Source organism: Haliaeetus leucocephalus, unplaced genomic scaffold (genome assembly GCF_000737465.1).
Source record: "Haliaeetus leucocephalus isolate CR32 unplaced genomic scaffold, Haliaeetus_leucocephalus-4.0 Scaffold0, whole genome shotgun sequence".
Classification (NCBI taxonomy): Eukaryota; Metazoa; Chordata; class Aves; order Accipitriformes; family Accipitridae; genus Haliaeetus; species Haliaeetus leucocephalus.
Window position 1 is genome coordinate 29,268,840 of NW_010972436.1, and position 15,518 is coordinate 29,284,357.

The 15,518-nt window shown below is 60.4% G+C and overlaps 1 protein-coding gene across 1 annotated transcript in view; it reads left to right on the forward strand.

Moving 5' to 3' along the window:
- PTPN23 (protein tyrosine phosphatase, non-receptor type 23) overlaps positions 1–15,518 on the forward strand; it is a 19,104-nt gene that overhangs the window by 676 nt on the left and 2,910 nt on the right. The window contains exons 2-20 of the mRNA XM_010563368.1: positions 2,317–2,391; positions 3,608–3,735; positions 4,361–4,437; positions 5,428–5,477; positions 6,108–6,239; positions 6,704–6,784; positions 8,670–8,801; positions 9,023–9,070; positions 9,367–9,423; positions 10,039–10,097; positions 10,383–10,462; positions 10,693–10,807; positions 11,187–11,252; positions 11,646–11,791; positions 12,233–12,553; positions 12,997–13,151; positions 13,299–13,450; positions 13,741–13,920; positions 14,192–15,445. Coding sequence (XP_010561670.1) covers positions 2,317–2,391; positions 3,608–3,735; positions 4,361–4,437; positions 5,428–5,477; positions 6,108–6,239; positions 6,704–6,784; positions 8,670–8,801; positions 9,023–9,070; positions 9,367–9,423; positions 10,039–10,097; positions 10,383–10,462; positions 10,693–10,807; positions 11,187–11,252; positions 11,646–11,791; positions 12,233–12,553; positions 12,997–13,151; positions 13,299–13,450; positions 13,741–13,920; positions 14,192–15,445 — 3,308 coding nt within the window. The remainder of the gene's footprint in view (positions 1–2,316; positions 2,392–3,607; positions 3,736–4,360; positions 4,438–5,427; positions 5,478–6,107; positions 6,240–6,703; positions 6,785–8,669; positions 8,802–9,022; positions 9,071–9,366; positions 9,424–10,038; positions 10,098–10,382; positions 10,463–10,692; positions 10,808–11,186; positions 11,253–11,645; positions 11,792–12,232; positions 12,554–12,996; positions 13,152–13,298; positions 13,451–13,740; positions 13,921–14,191; positions 15,446–15,518) is intronic.

Below are 15,518 nucleotides of genomic sequence, written 5' to 3' on the forward strand. Positions count from 1 at the left end.
GGGCAGGGAGGGGGCTGAGGTGCCCCGGCTGGGTCTGCGGTGGCCCATCACCCTGGGGTGGGTCTACCCTTCGTGTCACGGCGGGAGCAAGGCCGCAAGCAAATTTGTGCCCCTGTCAGCCCACCCCGGCTTGGCCCCGCTCGCTTCGCTGCTTCCTCAGGGCTTGGGACCTTCCTCGGTGGCCGGGGTCAGCGGGTCCCTGCTAATGTGGTGCTGCCGGGGGACAGAGTTTGGGGAGGGGGGAGTCCCTGGAGCACTCCCCAACCCGGGCAGAGCCTTCCCCAGCCACCTCGGGGGCGAGCGGTGAGTTGGCAAGTCTGTCCCCACCGCATGTGACTGCGCTGACTCCCAGTCACAGCCGCCCTTCCCTGAGCCCCGCTGCCGCCGGGTCTGGCCTCCCCACCCGGCAGTGGTCGTTATTAATGCCATGGCAGGCCTCGTTAGGAGATCCGGGTCAGCGATGGCCGATCCCTCGCGTCTCCTTTCCCTCTACTCCCACAGGCTCGTGTAAAAGAGGGAACTGAGGAGGGGGGAGCTGGTTCTCCTGCCGCCAGCAGCCCAGGCTGACTGATCATCAGTCAGTCAAAAACCCCAATCCCTTTGCGGTGCTACCGGACGAAGGTTGAGAGTATGGTGGGTGCGAGATGACAGGCTCCTTCCTTCCCAGCGGCCGCTGAGAGCTGCAGGGGGGACACAATCTGTGCTGGCCGCCCCAGCAGGGACCAAAGGGATGGCTTAAAGGAGGTGAAGTACTTAATTAAGCAGCTGTAAACAAGCTCCACCTATGATTGGCATTTCCTAGTGCCGCCTACAGATGAAAAGCATGATTTATTGATGTGGAAGGAGGACGGGGGCGTTTCCCCTGCATTTGTGCCACCACCTGCTTCCCACCCCTCTGGATTTTGGCTTGCTGAGGGGGACTGGCGTCCCATCAGACCCCAGCAGTGGTGTTAGCGTGGCAGGGATGTCCTCGTGCCAGGAGGAAGGTGTCGCGGGATCGCTGAGCTGAGTCATGCTGTGCCGGCCAGGACAAGGTGCGGTGACCGTCGGCGCGGCTCCGGCCCCGCCATGCCTGCCTGCCAGTGCCGGGGAAGCCGGCAGTGCCGTGGGCCTCGTGGCGGCAGCCCACGGAGAGCTGCAGCAGAGGGGATGGTGGCCTCCAGGTCCAAGCTTGTCCCAAGGGATGGTGACTTATGAAAAGTAGTTGTTTAGGGAATTTTTGTGTATGGCAGCAGGTGGAAGTCTGTTTTGTAAACCAGGCTTCCCCGCGGACGTTTGATGGAAACCCGCTCTGTTTTGCTGGCTTGTGAGAAGCGACAGGGAATAGAAACCTGGCACCCTGGTCAAAATGGAGAGGGAGGAGAGGAAACTTCCCTCATTTCTCCAGCGCTGAGCTGCGTTAACCTTGAGTTTAAGTGACAGGGTGTGGGCAGCCCTTCAGATGTCCCCAGCCTCCCTTAACCTGGCAGCTGCTGGGTTGGATCAAGCTCCCAGTGTCTGCCTGAGCCAGGGCAGAGTGGGGCTGTGGGTCCCCGGCTGCCGGGAAGGTTGGATGAATTCCTGCACGAACCCTTAGAGAATCCTGAGCTAGAGGCAGGTTTGGGGAGCTCTGTCCCCACAGCTCTCTTCGTGGCAGTAGGGAGACATAACTCGTTGCTGAGCACCTTCCTTGGGGATGCCAGAGCATTTTTGGCCAAGCCCTGGCTCCAGCTCCTCTCCACGGCGACTGAGGAGCCTCTGGCAGGGCCTGCGGCACTGTGCTGTTCCGTATCAGCATGCGCTACCCAGTTTTGTTTCCCTTTCTGCCCTTGCCACGATGAGTGGCCTTCCTGGCCAACCGCCAGCATGACATCCACCCTCTGACAGTCAGCAAGAGGCTTTGCTTTCATGCAAACGCAGAGGGATATTGGGTGTGAATCTGGAGTGACTTCAGTTCGGTCTGTCCCCTTCACTGGCCGCTTGATTCCGGCTTTTCTGCTCCAGCTCCAAGGTCCCCGTAAGCTCCTGGCATATGCTGGATAGGTGCCTCTCCCCAGGCTGTTGTCTCTGCGGGATGCTGCACCCTGGCTTTGCATTAAGCTGAGGTTCAGCAGGAGCGGGACAAGATTTGGGGGGGTTTTAGGAGGCAAACAAGCTCCCAGCCAGGAGATGCAAGGCCCCAAGCCAGCGCACGGCCCTTCACACTGCCAGACCCGCTGTGGGGGCTTCTCCCAGGCTTCCCTGGAGAGCCGCCACTTGTTGCTCAGGCACGAGGCTGGGAAGGTGCCTCTGGGTGTCAGACAGGGCCAGGCTCTCACCCTTCTCTTCTCCCTCCAGTTTGTCCTGAAGAACTATGGGGAGAATCCAGAGAACTACAACGAGGAGCTGCGGAAGTTGGAGCTGCTCCGGCAGGTAAGCCGGGCTCCATCCCAAATCACTTGCAGCCCCGGTGAGACCTGCTAGAGCCAAACCGGGGGAGCTGGTTCGTCGCCCACCCCGTGCTCAAGGACACGTCTGCCGGCTCCCGCTGCCTCCCTGAACCGGGAGGTGTGCCAGAGCGCTGCCGTGGCTGCTTCTCTCCCTCACCAGCGGCCCACGGATGAGGCTTTCGGCATCCGGGCTGCATCCTGGGCTTCCCAAGGAGCGTGCAGGGGTTGGGCATTAGGGCTCTGCTATATCCGCTTCCCTGAATTTGGTGGGTTTTGTGTTGAATACAAGTTCCCTGTTGGGTGGAAGGAATCACTTTGTCTAGTCAGGCTGGTGCCTGAGGTCTTCTCAGGGAATAAATCAGCCCTTTGCTCTCAGCTCTGGAGCCCACATACTTGTGTTAGTCACTGGGGTCATCAATTTTGGGGCCACTGAGCAGATTAGAGATGGCCTTGGCCCCGGACAGCTGGTAGCTGAAACACGGATGGCAAAACCAGCTGGAGACGGTTGGAGACTTGCCCCGAGCTGGGACCGGTGCTGGTTTGTGCTGTGCCGTAGGTTTTATAGCAGGGCCATAAGCCTGATGCGCAGGGTGGAGCTGGGGTAACTCGTGGTGCTGGCACTGGGGTCATCTCACCAGCCTCTCCAAAGCACACTGGTGGGTGGGTGCCCTAACATCTCCAGCCTGGGATCTGGGGAGTTCTGGCCTCTGCCTGTGGCCTTAACCCTGAAGCAGGAGGTTGGGAAACCTTTCCAGGGTCTCCTGCTCTTCCCTTCCTTCTCCCAGCACAGCTTTGCCCTAGCAGCAGGTCCTTTGCCCTGTCCAGGACACCCCTTTGTCAGTTGCTCCCAAATTCTGCCTGTTTATTTTGCCCTTAGGAGCCTGTGCTGGGGAGAGCAGAGGCTCTTTTTCCCTGAACCGGTTGCTCCGGATCCATAAAGCGGCTCCCTCCAGCCTCGTTTTTAGGCAAACAGACCTGTTTTTCTAGCTGTGTTACACAGGTGTTTTCCGTAAGGCCTTGCTCCTTCCTGTGGTGCCGCTTCATCACGGGGGAGCTGGCCGATGCCCGGCTCTGGCTGTCCCCTGCTGCCTGCAGATCTCGCCACAAATCAGGCAGGCTCTTGTTCCTGCCTGGCACATTACCTGTGAGCACAGTCCTGTCCCCAGGACAGCCTCTTCCTCCTCCTCTCTCCCCTCCAGAGCGCCGTCAACGTTCCCAGGGACTTTGAGGGCTGCAGCACGCTGCGGAAATACTTCGGCCAACTCCACTACCTGCAGAGCCGCATCCCCATGGGTGCTGAGCAGGAGGCAGCAGTTCCCATCGCATGGTGAGGAGGAGCTTTTTCCCCATATGCTCTTTCCAGCGTGGGCATTATCAGTGGGAGGATCAGCTCCCAGCGGGAGCTTCCTGAAATGTGGAGGCTGACCCAAAGCAGAGCAACTGCTCCCTCTTCCCTGTGCACGTCCTTCACCGGCATCCGATATGCCCCTGTCCGAAGCCCAGCAGCTGTACCTGGGTGGCACAGGGGTGTCCTGGAGACCCCTTGGGAAATGGCATCCTGCCCTGGGGATCTGGCAGGACATCTAAGCCGAGCCGTAAGGCAACACGGTTGGCTCTGAGGAGACACAAGGCAGAGCCAGGACAGCGTCACCGTGCAAGGTGACAGTGCTGAGATCCCCTGGGGTGGCAGAGTTGCTCAGCTCTGTGTAAATGGGGTGTCTGTGATTACAAAGCCAAAACAAGCCCGCCACGTGGACACACACCATCCCACCAGCTCCCACCGCCTCCGGCAGCTTGATTTGATGAACAGGGTGATGCCAGGCAGGAGGGCCCCTTCTCCGAACCTCTGAGGGAGCACGTCTCCCGACAAATCCTTTTCCTGGCTGGTGGCCCGTGCCCAGGAACACCAGTAACTCCATCTACAGCTGGTAACCAGGCTTCTCTCCTCGCAGGACTGAGATCTTCTCAGGCAAGACAGTGACTCACGAGGACATCAAGTACGAGCAGGCGTGCATCCTCTACAACCTGGGTAAGGGCCTGGGAGACCGGCTGTCCTCTTAGTCTGCCCTGGGCACAAGGGATGTCATCGTCCCCTGCCCAGCCTTTGCTCCATGCTCCACGTCGGCCTTCCTCGGAGCAGCCAGACAGCAGCATGGCCCGCCTGGTCCCACCAGCAGCCGTGGCTCAGCCTGGTTGTACCTCTTCCCCTCCTCTGTGTGCTGCCTGTGGGGCTGGGTACTTAGCATCGGAGCTGCACGGGAGGTTGACTTTGGCTTTTATCAGAAGCCTCCTCTCCTTTCCTCGTGGTCTGAGCATGACCTGGTCGTGTGCTGCCCTGCATCTCGGTCAGAGGTTGCACCGAGGAGCCTGACATTGGGTTGTGGCCTTACAAATGCCCTTTCTGGCACAGTGATGGCCTCAGTTTTTGTCAAGGTCATCCAGCACCCTGTCTCCTCAAAAGCAGCAAATGGGTGTAAAAGCAGCAAATCTAACTTTTGTTCCCCCTCCCTTGCTCTCCAGCTGTGGACAATCACGGCTCAGAGTGGGGTTTTTTTGGTAGCCCCAAAGGGAATGTGACGCTCAGCCCCTGTCCACTTAATGCAGCTGGAAACACTCCCATCCCCAGCATCGCAGCTGCCCCTTGTGCTGCACTTCAGGAACTGACTGCATTTTCCCAGTGGACCACGTGCAGAGCAAAGTAGTTTAGCTTAAACCCCAGCCCAAGGCTGCTCCCTGAAGTTGGAAGAAACACTTCTGTTAAACCAGAAGGATGCGAGACAGTTGCTTTTCAATACTGAGGTTTTGTTTCCAGACTGGGACTTTCCTGTGCTGAATGACTTGCATGTGCAGTCTTTCACACTGGTGGCCTCGGTTCCCTGCATCCTGCTGGCACAGAGAGCCAGCTGGGTGCTGCTGGGTGTCTGTGGCCGACTCGCCGCAGATTGAAGCTTCTCTGGTACGAGACCTGCAGTCTCCAGGAGCGGTGAGCGGGGGCTGGCAGAGTGTCCTCTTTCCGCAGGTGCGCTGCACTCCATGCTGGGCGCCATGGACAAGAGAGTGTCCGAGGAGGTAACGATCCCCTGGGTCCTCCCTCAAAGACTCTTCTCTCCCATGTGCTTAACAGCCACAAGCCGGTAGCACCGAGTACTTCTTCTCCGTAACTTGGGTAGTTACAAGTATCTCGATGTCAGACACCAGCTCTGGATGTCTGCTGTGACACAGGATCACTGTAGAGCGTTACGAGGGGCCACCCCCCTCATGGTTGCGTCCCTCCCTACCCCGTTGTTGCTGTCCCTGCTCCAGCAAGGCTCTGCCTGCTTGCTGGCCAGGCTGACCTTCTACCCTCAGCACCTAGGGCCAGGAGGGGAGAAATCTGACACAGCTTGGGGCATGCACGGCCAGGGGAAAGCACTGAGCTGTTTAGAGCCTTGTGAGCCGCAGGGACTCGCTCTAGGCTTGTGGCAGCTGCTTTTTGGGGTCTCAGAGGAGGGCTGAGCAGCACAGGGAACATCTAACCCCTGCTGAGCTGGGGTTTATCACCCTAACCCCACCATGTGAAAGGAGGTTGCCGCTTTTCCAGTCCGGCCAAGTCTCCACAAATTTCTAGCGTCCAGCAGCATGTGCCTATGGATGTTGGCTGGCTTGGCGCGCGCGCAAGAGGGCTGTGCACACCTGACACGTGTTCTCCCGTCTTTTCAGGGCATGAAGGTTTCCTGCACTCACTTCCAGTGTGCTGCCGGGGCGTTTACATACCTGCGGGATCACTTCCCTCACTCCTACAGCGTAGACATGAGTCACCAGATCCTCAACCTCAACATCAACCTCATGCTGGTAGGAACTGGGTTCTGCCTCCACCGGGGCCCTGGTCACAGTGGGATGGCTTCTTGCACACCTCGAGGGCAGCTGCCGCTTGAGCAAGAGAGGGGTGTTCCTAGGGTTGGGTGCTCCCTGTGGAGTCTAAGCGCTTGGAGCTGGGCGAAACAGGAACCCAGTGCCCTACGGGGGCTGTTGTCTCTGGGGTCTGGGCTGCTGTAGGCACAAGGGGCTCCCTCCTGCAGGAGGGAAGGAGATTTGGGGAGGCAGCAAGGAAGAGGGAAGGCTCTGTGCCGCTTTGCTTGTCCCCAGGCTGTTTGGGCATCCCTTGGGGCTGGTGTTTACTGTGCTCCACCAAGCCCTGAAGAAAGGGGCTGTAGCTGGTGGGTCCTGCCAGGGGTTGGGGCCTGGTGCTGGCTTGGATATAAGGGGGTGTCCCAAGGTGTAGGGGAAACTGAGTGTTCCCCTCTTGTCTTTGGCAGGGCCAGGCACAGGAGTGTCTCCTGGAGAAGTCCATGCTGGACAACAGGAAGAGTTTCCTTGTGGCCCGGATCAGCGCCCAGGTGAGCTCCTGGGCAATCTCTGCTGTGCCGAACTCTGGCCGCTTCTGCCTCGGCACTTGCTGTTCCCAGCACAGCCCCGCGCCCACTGCATGGAGCGACACGTGGGATCGGGACCTCGGGGAGGGTGTCCCAGATCCTGCGCAGTGTCAGCGCAGTCAGAGTGCAGTATGGGGTCTTGCCGTTGCCTCAGGCTGTGAGTGCAACCACCAGCTCCTCAAAGGAGAGTGTAAGATCCTCTAGAGGGAAGGGATGCCATCCAGAGGGACCTTGACAGGCTAGAGAGGTGGGCTCGTGCGAACCTCATGAAGTTCAACAAGGCCAAGTGCAGGGTTGGGGCAACCCCCAGTATCAATGCAGCCTGGGCGATGAAGGGATTGAGAGCAGCCCTGCAGAGAAGGACTTGGGGGTACCGGTGGATGAAAAGCTGGACATGAGCCAGCAACGTGCGCTCGCAGCCCAGAAAGCCAACTGTGTCCTGGGCTGCATCACCAGCAGCGTGGCCAGCAGGTTGAGGGAGGGGATTGTGCCCCTCTGCTCCGCTCTGGTGAGACCCCACCTGCAGTTCTGCATCCAGCTCTGGGTTCCTCAGCACAGGAGAGACATGGACCTGTTGGAGCGGGTCCAGAGGAGGCCACAAAGATGATCAGGGGGATGGAACACCTCTCCTGTGGGGAAAGGCTGAGAGAGTTGGGGTTGTTCAGCCTGGAGAAGAGAAGGCTCCAGGGAGACCTTAGAGCAGGCTTCCAGTACCTAAAGGGGACCTACAGGAAAGATGGAGAGGGACTCTTCACAAGGACATGTAGTGCTAGGACAAGGGATAATGGCTTTAAACTTGTCCTGGTTTCAGCTGGGATAGAGTTAACTGTCTTCCTAGTAGCTGGTACAGTGCTATGTTTTGAGTTCAGTATGCGAAGAATGTTGATAACGCTGATGTTTTCAGTTGTTGCTAAGTAGTGTTTAGACTAAAGTCAAGGATTTTTCAGCTTCTCATGCCCAGCCAGTGAGAAAGCTAGAGGGGCACAAGAAGTTGAGTTGGCACAGGACATAGCCAGGGCACCTGGCCCAAACTGGCCAACAGTGTATTCCATACCATGGGACATCCCATTTAGTATAGGAACTGGGAAGGTGGGGTGGGGAATGGCTGCTCGGGCTAGCTGGGTGTTGGTCGGCGGGTGGTGAGCAATTGCACTGCGCATCATTTGTACATCCCAATCCTTTTATTACTACTGTTGTCATTTTATTAGTGTTATTATTATTAGTTTCTTCTTTTCTGTTCTATTAAACCATTCTTATCTCAACCCACAAGTTTTACTTCTTTTCCCGATTTTCTTCACCATCCCACTGGATGGGCGGGGAGTGAGTGAGCAGCTGCGTGGTGCTTAGTTGCTGGCTGGGGTTAAACCACAACAAAACTGAAAGACGGTAGATTTAGGTTAGGTGTAAGGAAGAAGTTCTTCCCTATGGGGGTGGTGAGGCACTGGAACAGGTTGCCCAGAGAAGCTGTGGATGCCCCATCCCTGGAAGTGTTCAAGGCCAAGTTGGACGGGGCTTTGAGCAACCTGGTCTAGTGGAAGGTGTCGCTGCCTGTGGCAGGGGGGGTTGGAATGAGATGATCCTTAAGGTCCCTTCCAACCCAAACCATTCTAGGATTCTAACCCTCCGTGTGGGGTAGGTTTACTGTGGTGATGTCACTAGTCCCTGGCTCTGACCCAAAATGCATCTGCGAGTTCCCCACCGACTGACCATTTTGCTCTGCTGGCTGGGTGATCTGAAACCTTGGGCACAAACGCCGGTGCTGGTGAATCCTCCTTTCCCTTGCTGCTCTCTGTTCCACCTGGGATCCGGCTTTCTGGGGGGTTCCAAACACCCGTCCTTCTCTCTGTAGGTGGTGGATTACTACAAAGAGGCCTGCCGGGCGCTGGAAAACTCGGAGACAGCCTCGCTGCTGGGAAAGATCCAGAAGGACTGGAAGAAGCTGGTTCAAATGAAAATCTATTATTTTGCTGCTGTGGCCCATGTAAGTGGGGAGATCAACTGGGGGGCGGCTTAGCTGCACTTGGGGGGACCTGCTCTTTGCTCCCATCCCGGCTTGGGCTGCTTGTGCCCGCTGTGGCGCGGTGCTCACCACAACATGACCAACAAACGGGCTCTGGCTGCTCTGTGGGATTTTCTTGCCCCTTTCAGAGATCTCCCTTGAGTTAAGGAGCTCTGACACTGCTGATGCGTGTTTTCTTGCAGCTGCACATGGGAAAACAGGCTGAGGAGCAGCAGAAGTTTGGGGAAAGGGTAAGCAGAGCCGTGTTGGTCTATCTCGTCCGGTCCAGGCTCTGGATTGTGGTCCTGCCCTGGGGGGGGTTGAGTCCTGGAAGAGATTGTCATGCTGGTGATGCTGGGTATCCACAGCCCTGGGGACATGAGCGTGTCACCAATGATGTCCTGCCTCCTGCAAGCGTTTGTGGGTGTTCTTGAAAAGCCCCATTACGCTGTGGGAAGCTGCGGCCATCAGGGACTGGTAGTTGTGTTCCTGTGCAAAGCAAGGGCATCTACTTCTGTGCCAACCCTAATTCCCTGTCTCTCTGCAGGTCATCTACTTCCAGAGTGCTCTGGATAAACTCAACGAAGCAATCAAGCTGGCAAAGGTGTGTTCCTGCTCCATCTGGTAGCAGTAATTGGGTTTTTGAAGTTCCTGTGCTGGGCCCTGGCTCAGGCCAGCAGGATGCCAGACTGGGAAGATGAGACTGGAGTCAGTTTAAAAGCTTTCCTTGCCATTCAGTAGGTTGGCAAACCTGTGCTGGCTTCCCAAAGCTTCGCTTTGCTTCCCTCTGGGACGTCCAGCCAAGCCCAAGGCTGTGGTATCTCATGGCCGCTTGGTCTACCAGGGCTTTAGTGGGGTTTGGTTTGGTTTTAATCATTCAGGAGCATGTGGGCAGCTCCAGAAGGGCCGTGGGTCTGCAGTGCTCAGCCCTGCTGCCTTGGTGGGCTCCCCACAGAGCCCCTGGTGTCAGTGCTACGGTGCTCCGGAAACCGAGGACAGCCCTGTAGCAGGGTCTGTGTGTGAAACTGGAACACAGAAGATTTGGGGCTGCTTCCAGGTGTCTCAGTTCCTTTATGGGGCACAAGGAGAGATGGCTGGCAAGGCTGCTGCTGGCTCCTGGGCACGCTCGAGCCATGGCCACAGCACGCAGGGCTGCGATCGGCCACTGGGACAGTAATACCAGTTCCCTGCCTGCGCTAACTCACTCTCATTTCTGCAGGGCCAACCAGAAACCGTCCAGGAAGCCCTGAGATTCACCATGGATGTGATCGGTGGCAAGTGAGTCCATGCACGGGGCTCCCCTGGACGTAACCGTCCTGCTTCTCTGTGGGTCAGCCGGTGGCCGGAGCAGCCCAGGGAGCATCCCTGGTGTCCCCCAACATGCAGAGCCAAGCATCTCGTGCTGCCCGAGGCTCGCGGGATGTGCGGCTGCCGTGAAAGCCACTCTTTGCTCTCCCTGGAGCGAGCCCAAGAGACCCAGGGCCTGACCCCACTAGGAGCAAGCTCAGGGAGCCAGGGATGCTGTCTGCTCCTCACCAACGTGCCATCACTTCTTGTTTTTAGGTACAATTCGGCCAAAAAGGACAATGACTTCATCTACCATGAAGCTGTGCCTGCGCTGGACACCCTGCAGTCTGTGAAAGGTGAGGATGGGCAGTGCCCTCTCCTGCCAGCTCCTGATGGAAGACGGGGGACACACGGTGACACACGGTGAATCCATGGGGCTCTGGGACCCTTGGGGCTTCGTGCTGTGATGCCATGCTCTCCAGGGATCTGCCAGGAATGAAGTCTTTGAGCGGGAGGACCTGTCTCGGGAATAATCTGTTCCCAGTGGAGGTTTCAGACAAGCGTGTGTTGTGCGTTCTACCCCCAGGTGCCCCGTTGGTGAAAGCCCTCCCCGTCAACCCCACGGATCCAGCCGTCACCGGCCCCGATATATTCGCCAAGCTGGTGCCCATGGCTGCCCACGAGGCCTCTTCCCTATACAGGTGTGTCCTGGGCTGCGGTGCGGGCGGGCACGGGTCTGGCCGGAGCAGGACAGCCAGCCGGTCACGGAGCTCGGGCTGCAGATCTCAACAAGGAGCCCGTGCCCTAGCTCAGCAACTGTGCAAGCTAAAGAGAGCTGGGAGCTGGAGGTTTCCTTGGGGAACCACTAATGTCCCCGAGTCATTCTGGCCTCTGTGCAGTGTCTCTCCTGGCAGCTGGAGCTGGCCTTGCCGCCCCAAAGGGCCGCATCCAGCAGGCCTGGGGATGGACGAGGCTCCAGCCAGTTCCCGCAGAGCTCAGAGCACTTGTGACTTATGGTGGAGGTTTCCCTACTCCTGTCGCAGCACTAAAGGATTATTTTTTTTCTCTGTTCTGTTGCAGCGAGGAGAAGGCCAAACTGCTGAGAGATGTGATGGCAAAGATCGAAGCCAAGAATGAAGTGCTGGAGTACGTGTGAGCCATACCCAAACAGGGCCCTGGCCGATTTCTCCCTGCTAGAGACACAGGCAGCGTTCTGGGCTCCCTGCAGCCTGGTGCAGGGCTGTCCCTTTTATCCCCTTGCTGAGTTTCCCACCCCAGCGCCAACGGGAACGCAGACATCCCTGATCTGTCACCCTCGTGCTGAGTATGGTCAAGTCCCAGTCTGCCCAGCTCTGGGGTAGACCCTGTCCCCCAGCAGGTTCTGGTCCCAGTGACTGGTCCCCAAATTCACCCTGCAGCTTTGCTTAGGTCATCAGGGGTGACACTGCAGTGCTGCGCCCCGAGTTGGCCGTGGTTTGGGATGGGGGGACCTGTGGGGAGGCTCTGCCACCACTCAGGGGCTTGTTCTCTTGCCTGCAGCCAGTTCATGGACTCCATGCAGCTGGACCCCGAGACCGTGGACAACCTCGACATGTACAGCCACATCCCCCCCATCCTGATGGAGAAATGCGCTGCGCTCAGCGTGCGTCCCGACACCGTCAAGAACCTTGTCCAGTCCATGCAGGGTAAGGACACAGGGACCAGGGATGTCTGGGCTGGCCCTGGGGGCAGGCGTGCCGCTCCCTGATGGGGGCTTTGGTGTTGGGAACGGCCGCTCCGATGGCTGATTCTTTGCTGATATAAATTCCCAAACCCCAAAGCATTTTCCCTGTTGGCCAGTCGTGGGGGATGCTGCTTCCTCGCAGGCCGGGCCAGCCGTCACCCCGCTGGTCGCTGCAGCCAAGGGGGTCGGTGCTGTCTGAAGCCTAGTGCAGGCAGGCCCTGAGCCCAGCACCCAGGCGCCTGGGCTGTGATGTCCTTGCCTTCTCTGGTCACCCACAGCCAGATTTATTCCTCAGGCTGCTGTGTTGATGCCTGGCTTCAGGCTCGGAGCAGGCAGGGGCCAGGAGAGCTTGTGGCAGGTGGTGGTTCAGCCCTTTGCCAGCCTCGGTCTCTCTCCTCTGCAGTGCTCTCCGGGGTCTTCACCGATGTTGAGGCTTCCCTGAAGGAGATCCGAGACCTCCTTGAGGAGGACGAGGCTCAGGAGCGAAAGCTGCAGGAGCTGCTTGGAAAGGTCCCACTGCCCCAGGGGTCCCCCCTGCCGCCGTCCCCAGGGCTGGCCGAGGTCAGCAAGGAGTGTTCCAAGTACATGGAGGTGCACGAGAAGGCCAGCTTCACCAACACCGAGCTCCACAAAGCCATGAACCTGCACATCGGCAACCTCCGCCTGCTCAGCGGGCCACTGGAGCAGGTCCGGGCCGCGCTGCCTTCGCCCACCTTGACCGAAGGTGAGCGGTGCTGTGCCCTGTGCTCGCGGCCATCCCAGCTTCCCAACAGCACCCCAGGCTGGGGCTGGGCGGGGAAAGTAGGTCCGCTTCTCCCTCCTGCCTCCCCGGTGCTCCCCTCATGTCGCCTTCTGCCTCAGCTTGGCGCTGCTTTGGCATCAGCTGGCTGCGTGGTCTGTTGCGAGCCGGGGCGGGGGCTTGTCCCCCTGAAAAACCTGCAAAATGGGATCCTGGTGTGGGGACGGATGGGCCAGAGACCCTATTACCGTCTTGGCAAATGCCTGCCTTTACTGCCCGGTGTGCCAGGACAAGCCACAGGCTGATTCCTTACCCCCGCGGTTCCCTCCCCTCGGCTGCAGCATGTACCATGAGCAGGGTCGGGTTGGGAAGGCTGCGCCAGGCTCGGTGCAATCTGGCGCGGCCGCTCAGCCCTCCCTGTCCCCCAGACGACAAGCAGGTGCTGCAGAACCTGAAGCGAATCCTGGCCAAGGTGCAGGAGATGAGGGACCAGCGGATGTCCCTGGAGCAGCAGTTGCGTGAGATGATCCAGAAGGACGATATCACCACCTCGCTGGTCACCACCGACCGCTCCGAGATGAAGGTGGGTGCCAGCCGCTGTGTTTGGGGAAGACCTTTCACGTGTCACGTGTCCAAGTCAGGGCTGCAGCAAGAGCTCTGCCCCGTCCCAAACTACCCCAGAGCCTCCCCAGCCCCCTGGGACCCCTCAAACCCTCCCCTCTCTCAGCAGAAACTCTTTGAGGAGCAGCTGAAGAAGTACGACCAGATCAAGGTGTACCTGGAGCAGAACCTGGCCGCCCAGGAGAACGTCCTGAAAGCCCTGACGGATGCCAATGTCAAATACGCGGCTGTGCGCAAGGCCCTGGGCGAGGTGGAGCACAAGTGAGTGGTGGGCGGGGCTGAGGCACAGAGGAATGGTATTCCCTGGTGGGGTCTGGGTGCACAGGAACAGCCTTCACCCCCCACAAGGGAGAGGTGTGGGGTCACTGCCGGCTTCTCTAGTCTGTCCCTTGTCGTGCCCCACTGCTGGGGAGCCACTGGTGGCTGTTTGTCCTGCACCCGGTGTCCGTCCCAGGTGGGTGCTGGTGAGCTCTCCAGGTCCCAGGAGCGGGGAGACCCGGTTCTGGCTTGGCGTTACATCACCACTCAGCCCTTCCACCCTGTCTCCCCAGGTGGAACACCACCGTTCAGACCTTGGTGGCCTCCTACGAAGCCTATGAGGATCTGATGAAGAAATCGCAGGAGGGGAAGGACTTCTACACCGACCTGGAGGGGAAAGCCGCCAAACTGCTGGAGAAGGCCCGGGCTGCCTGCCAAGCCGCCGAGGCCAACAGACAGCAGATCTTGGAGAAGTAGGTGGTGCCGTGCCCGTTGCCGAGACGCGTGTGTGGGCTGGAGGGAACGTAAAGCCGGGCTTGGGGGTCCCTGATGTGATGCCCCCTGCCTCACCTGGGGAGGTGGGAAGCACCTTTGGGTGCTGCTGGGTGATCTGGGCTGCAGCTGAAGGGTTTGGCTTCGGTGCGGTGGCTCCCTGCGCCTGAGGGGGCGGTGGGCAGCACCCACCCGGGCTCGCTGGGGGCCAGCGACCCTGCGCTGAGCCCCGCTGCCCCACCCCCCTGGCAGGGAGATGAAGAAGCAGCCGCCCCCTCGGCCCACGGCCCCCAAACCCGCCCTGCAAAGGAAGCCGCTGGAGCTGGAACCCGGCGGGCCGGATGCCGGCGACCTGCCATCGTTGAGCTCCCTGGTGCTGTCGGAGCTGCCGGAAGAGCTGCGCAGCCTGCCGCCGGACGTGCTGGCCGGGCACCCGGCCCACTTGCCGCCCCCCACGCTGGCCGCCCTCGCCCTCAACCCGGCCCTGGCTGCCGGGTTGCGGCCCCCCGAGCCCTTCCTCCCCGCAGCCAGGTTGGCCAGTGCCCCGCTGCAGCCCTTTGCCCCTGCCCGCTTCCCAGGACCCCCTGCCCTCGCCGGGCACTACCATCTGCCGGCGGCACCCACCTCGGCGCCGGGGCCCTTTCCCCCCGGCGGGGGGACCCCGGTGCAGCTCCTGCAGCCCTCGGCCCCGCAGGGGGCTGGACCCCCCCCCAGTTCTGCCCCGGCCGCTTCCCCCCAGCTTTTCCCAGCTGCCCCGCTGATGCGAGCCCCAGCACAACCCGGCGCAGCTCCGGTGCAGCCTGGCTTCGTGGGGCCCCACGTGCTTCCCCCACGCTCGTCCCCGCAGCATGGTCCCCTGCCCGGCTCTGCTCCCGCTCCCGCTGCCTCCTACAGCCTGGGCCAGCCGGGGGTGCCCACACCCGGCCCCCTCAGACCCCCAACCCTGGGGCCAGCCCCCATGGGTGCCCAGCCGCCGGCCAGTGGCCCCGAACCAGCCCCGGTTGCCCGGCCGGCCACCACCACAGTGGATAGCATCCAAGCCCCCATCTCCAGCTGCACCGCTCCCCCACAGCTCCCCGGCCAGGGGCCGGCTGTGCCCCCAGTCCCCTTCCTGGCCCCGCAGCGCCTGGGGGGCCCCCCTGTCGCCTTCCCTTACGCCCAGAGGGGGCTGCAGCCCTTCGGGCAGCCAGCTCAGCACCCGTTCCCTCCCAGGCAGCACCCGCAGACCTTCGCCCCCGCGGCGCAGCTCCAGCCTGGCATGGAGATGCCTGCTCGGGCCCAGGGCCCCCAGCAGTTCCCCCCGGCTCCCTTTTTGCCCCCAGGGAGAGCCCAGGTCCCGCTGCCCTTCCAGCCACCTGCCCGGCCCCCGCTGCCCCCCCAGGCCCAGTTTGCCCAGCAGTCCTTCACTGGCCCCGGGGGGCGGCTGCCCCCACCAGCCCCTGGGCAGCCCCCCCTGCCGCCGCAGCTCTACCAGCTCCCGGGGCAGGACAAGCTGCCCCCGCAGGGGCTTGCCCCACACGGGGGGGCCCTGCCCTTCCCCAGGGCCCCTGGCCAGAGTGGCCCCCCCGCGCAGCCCCTG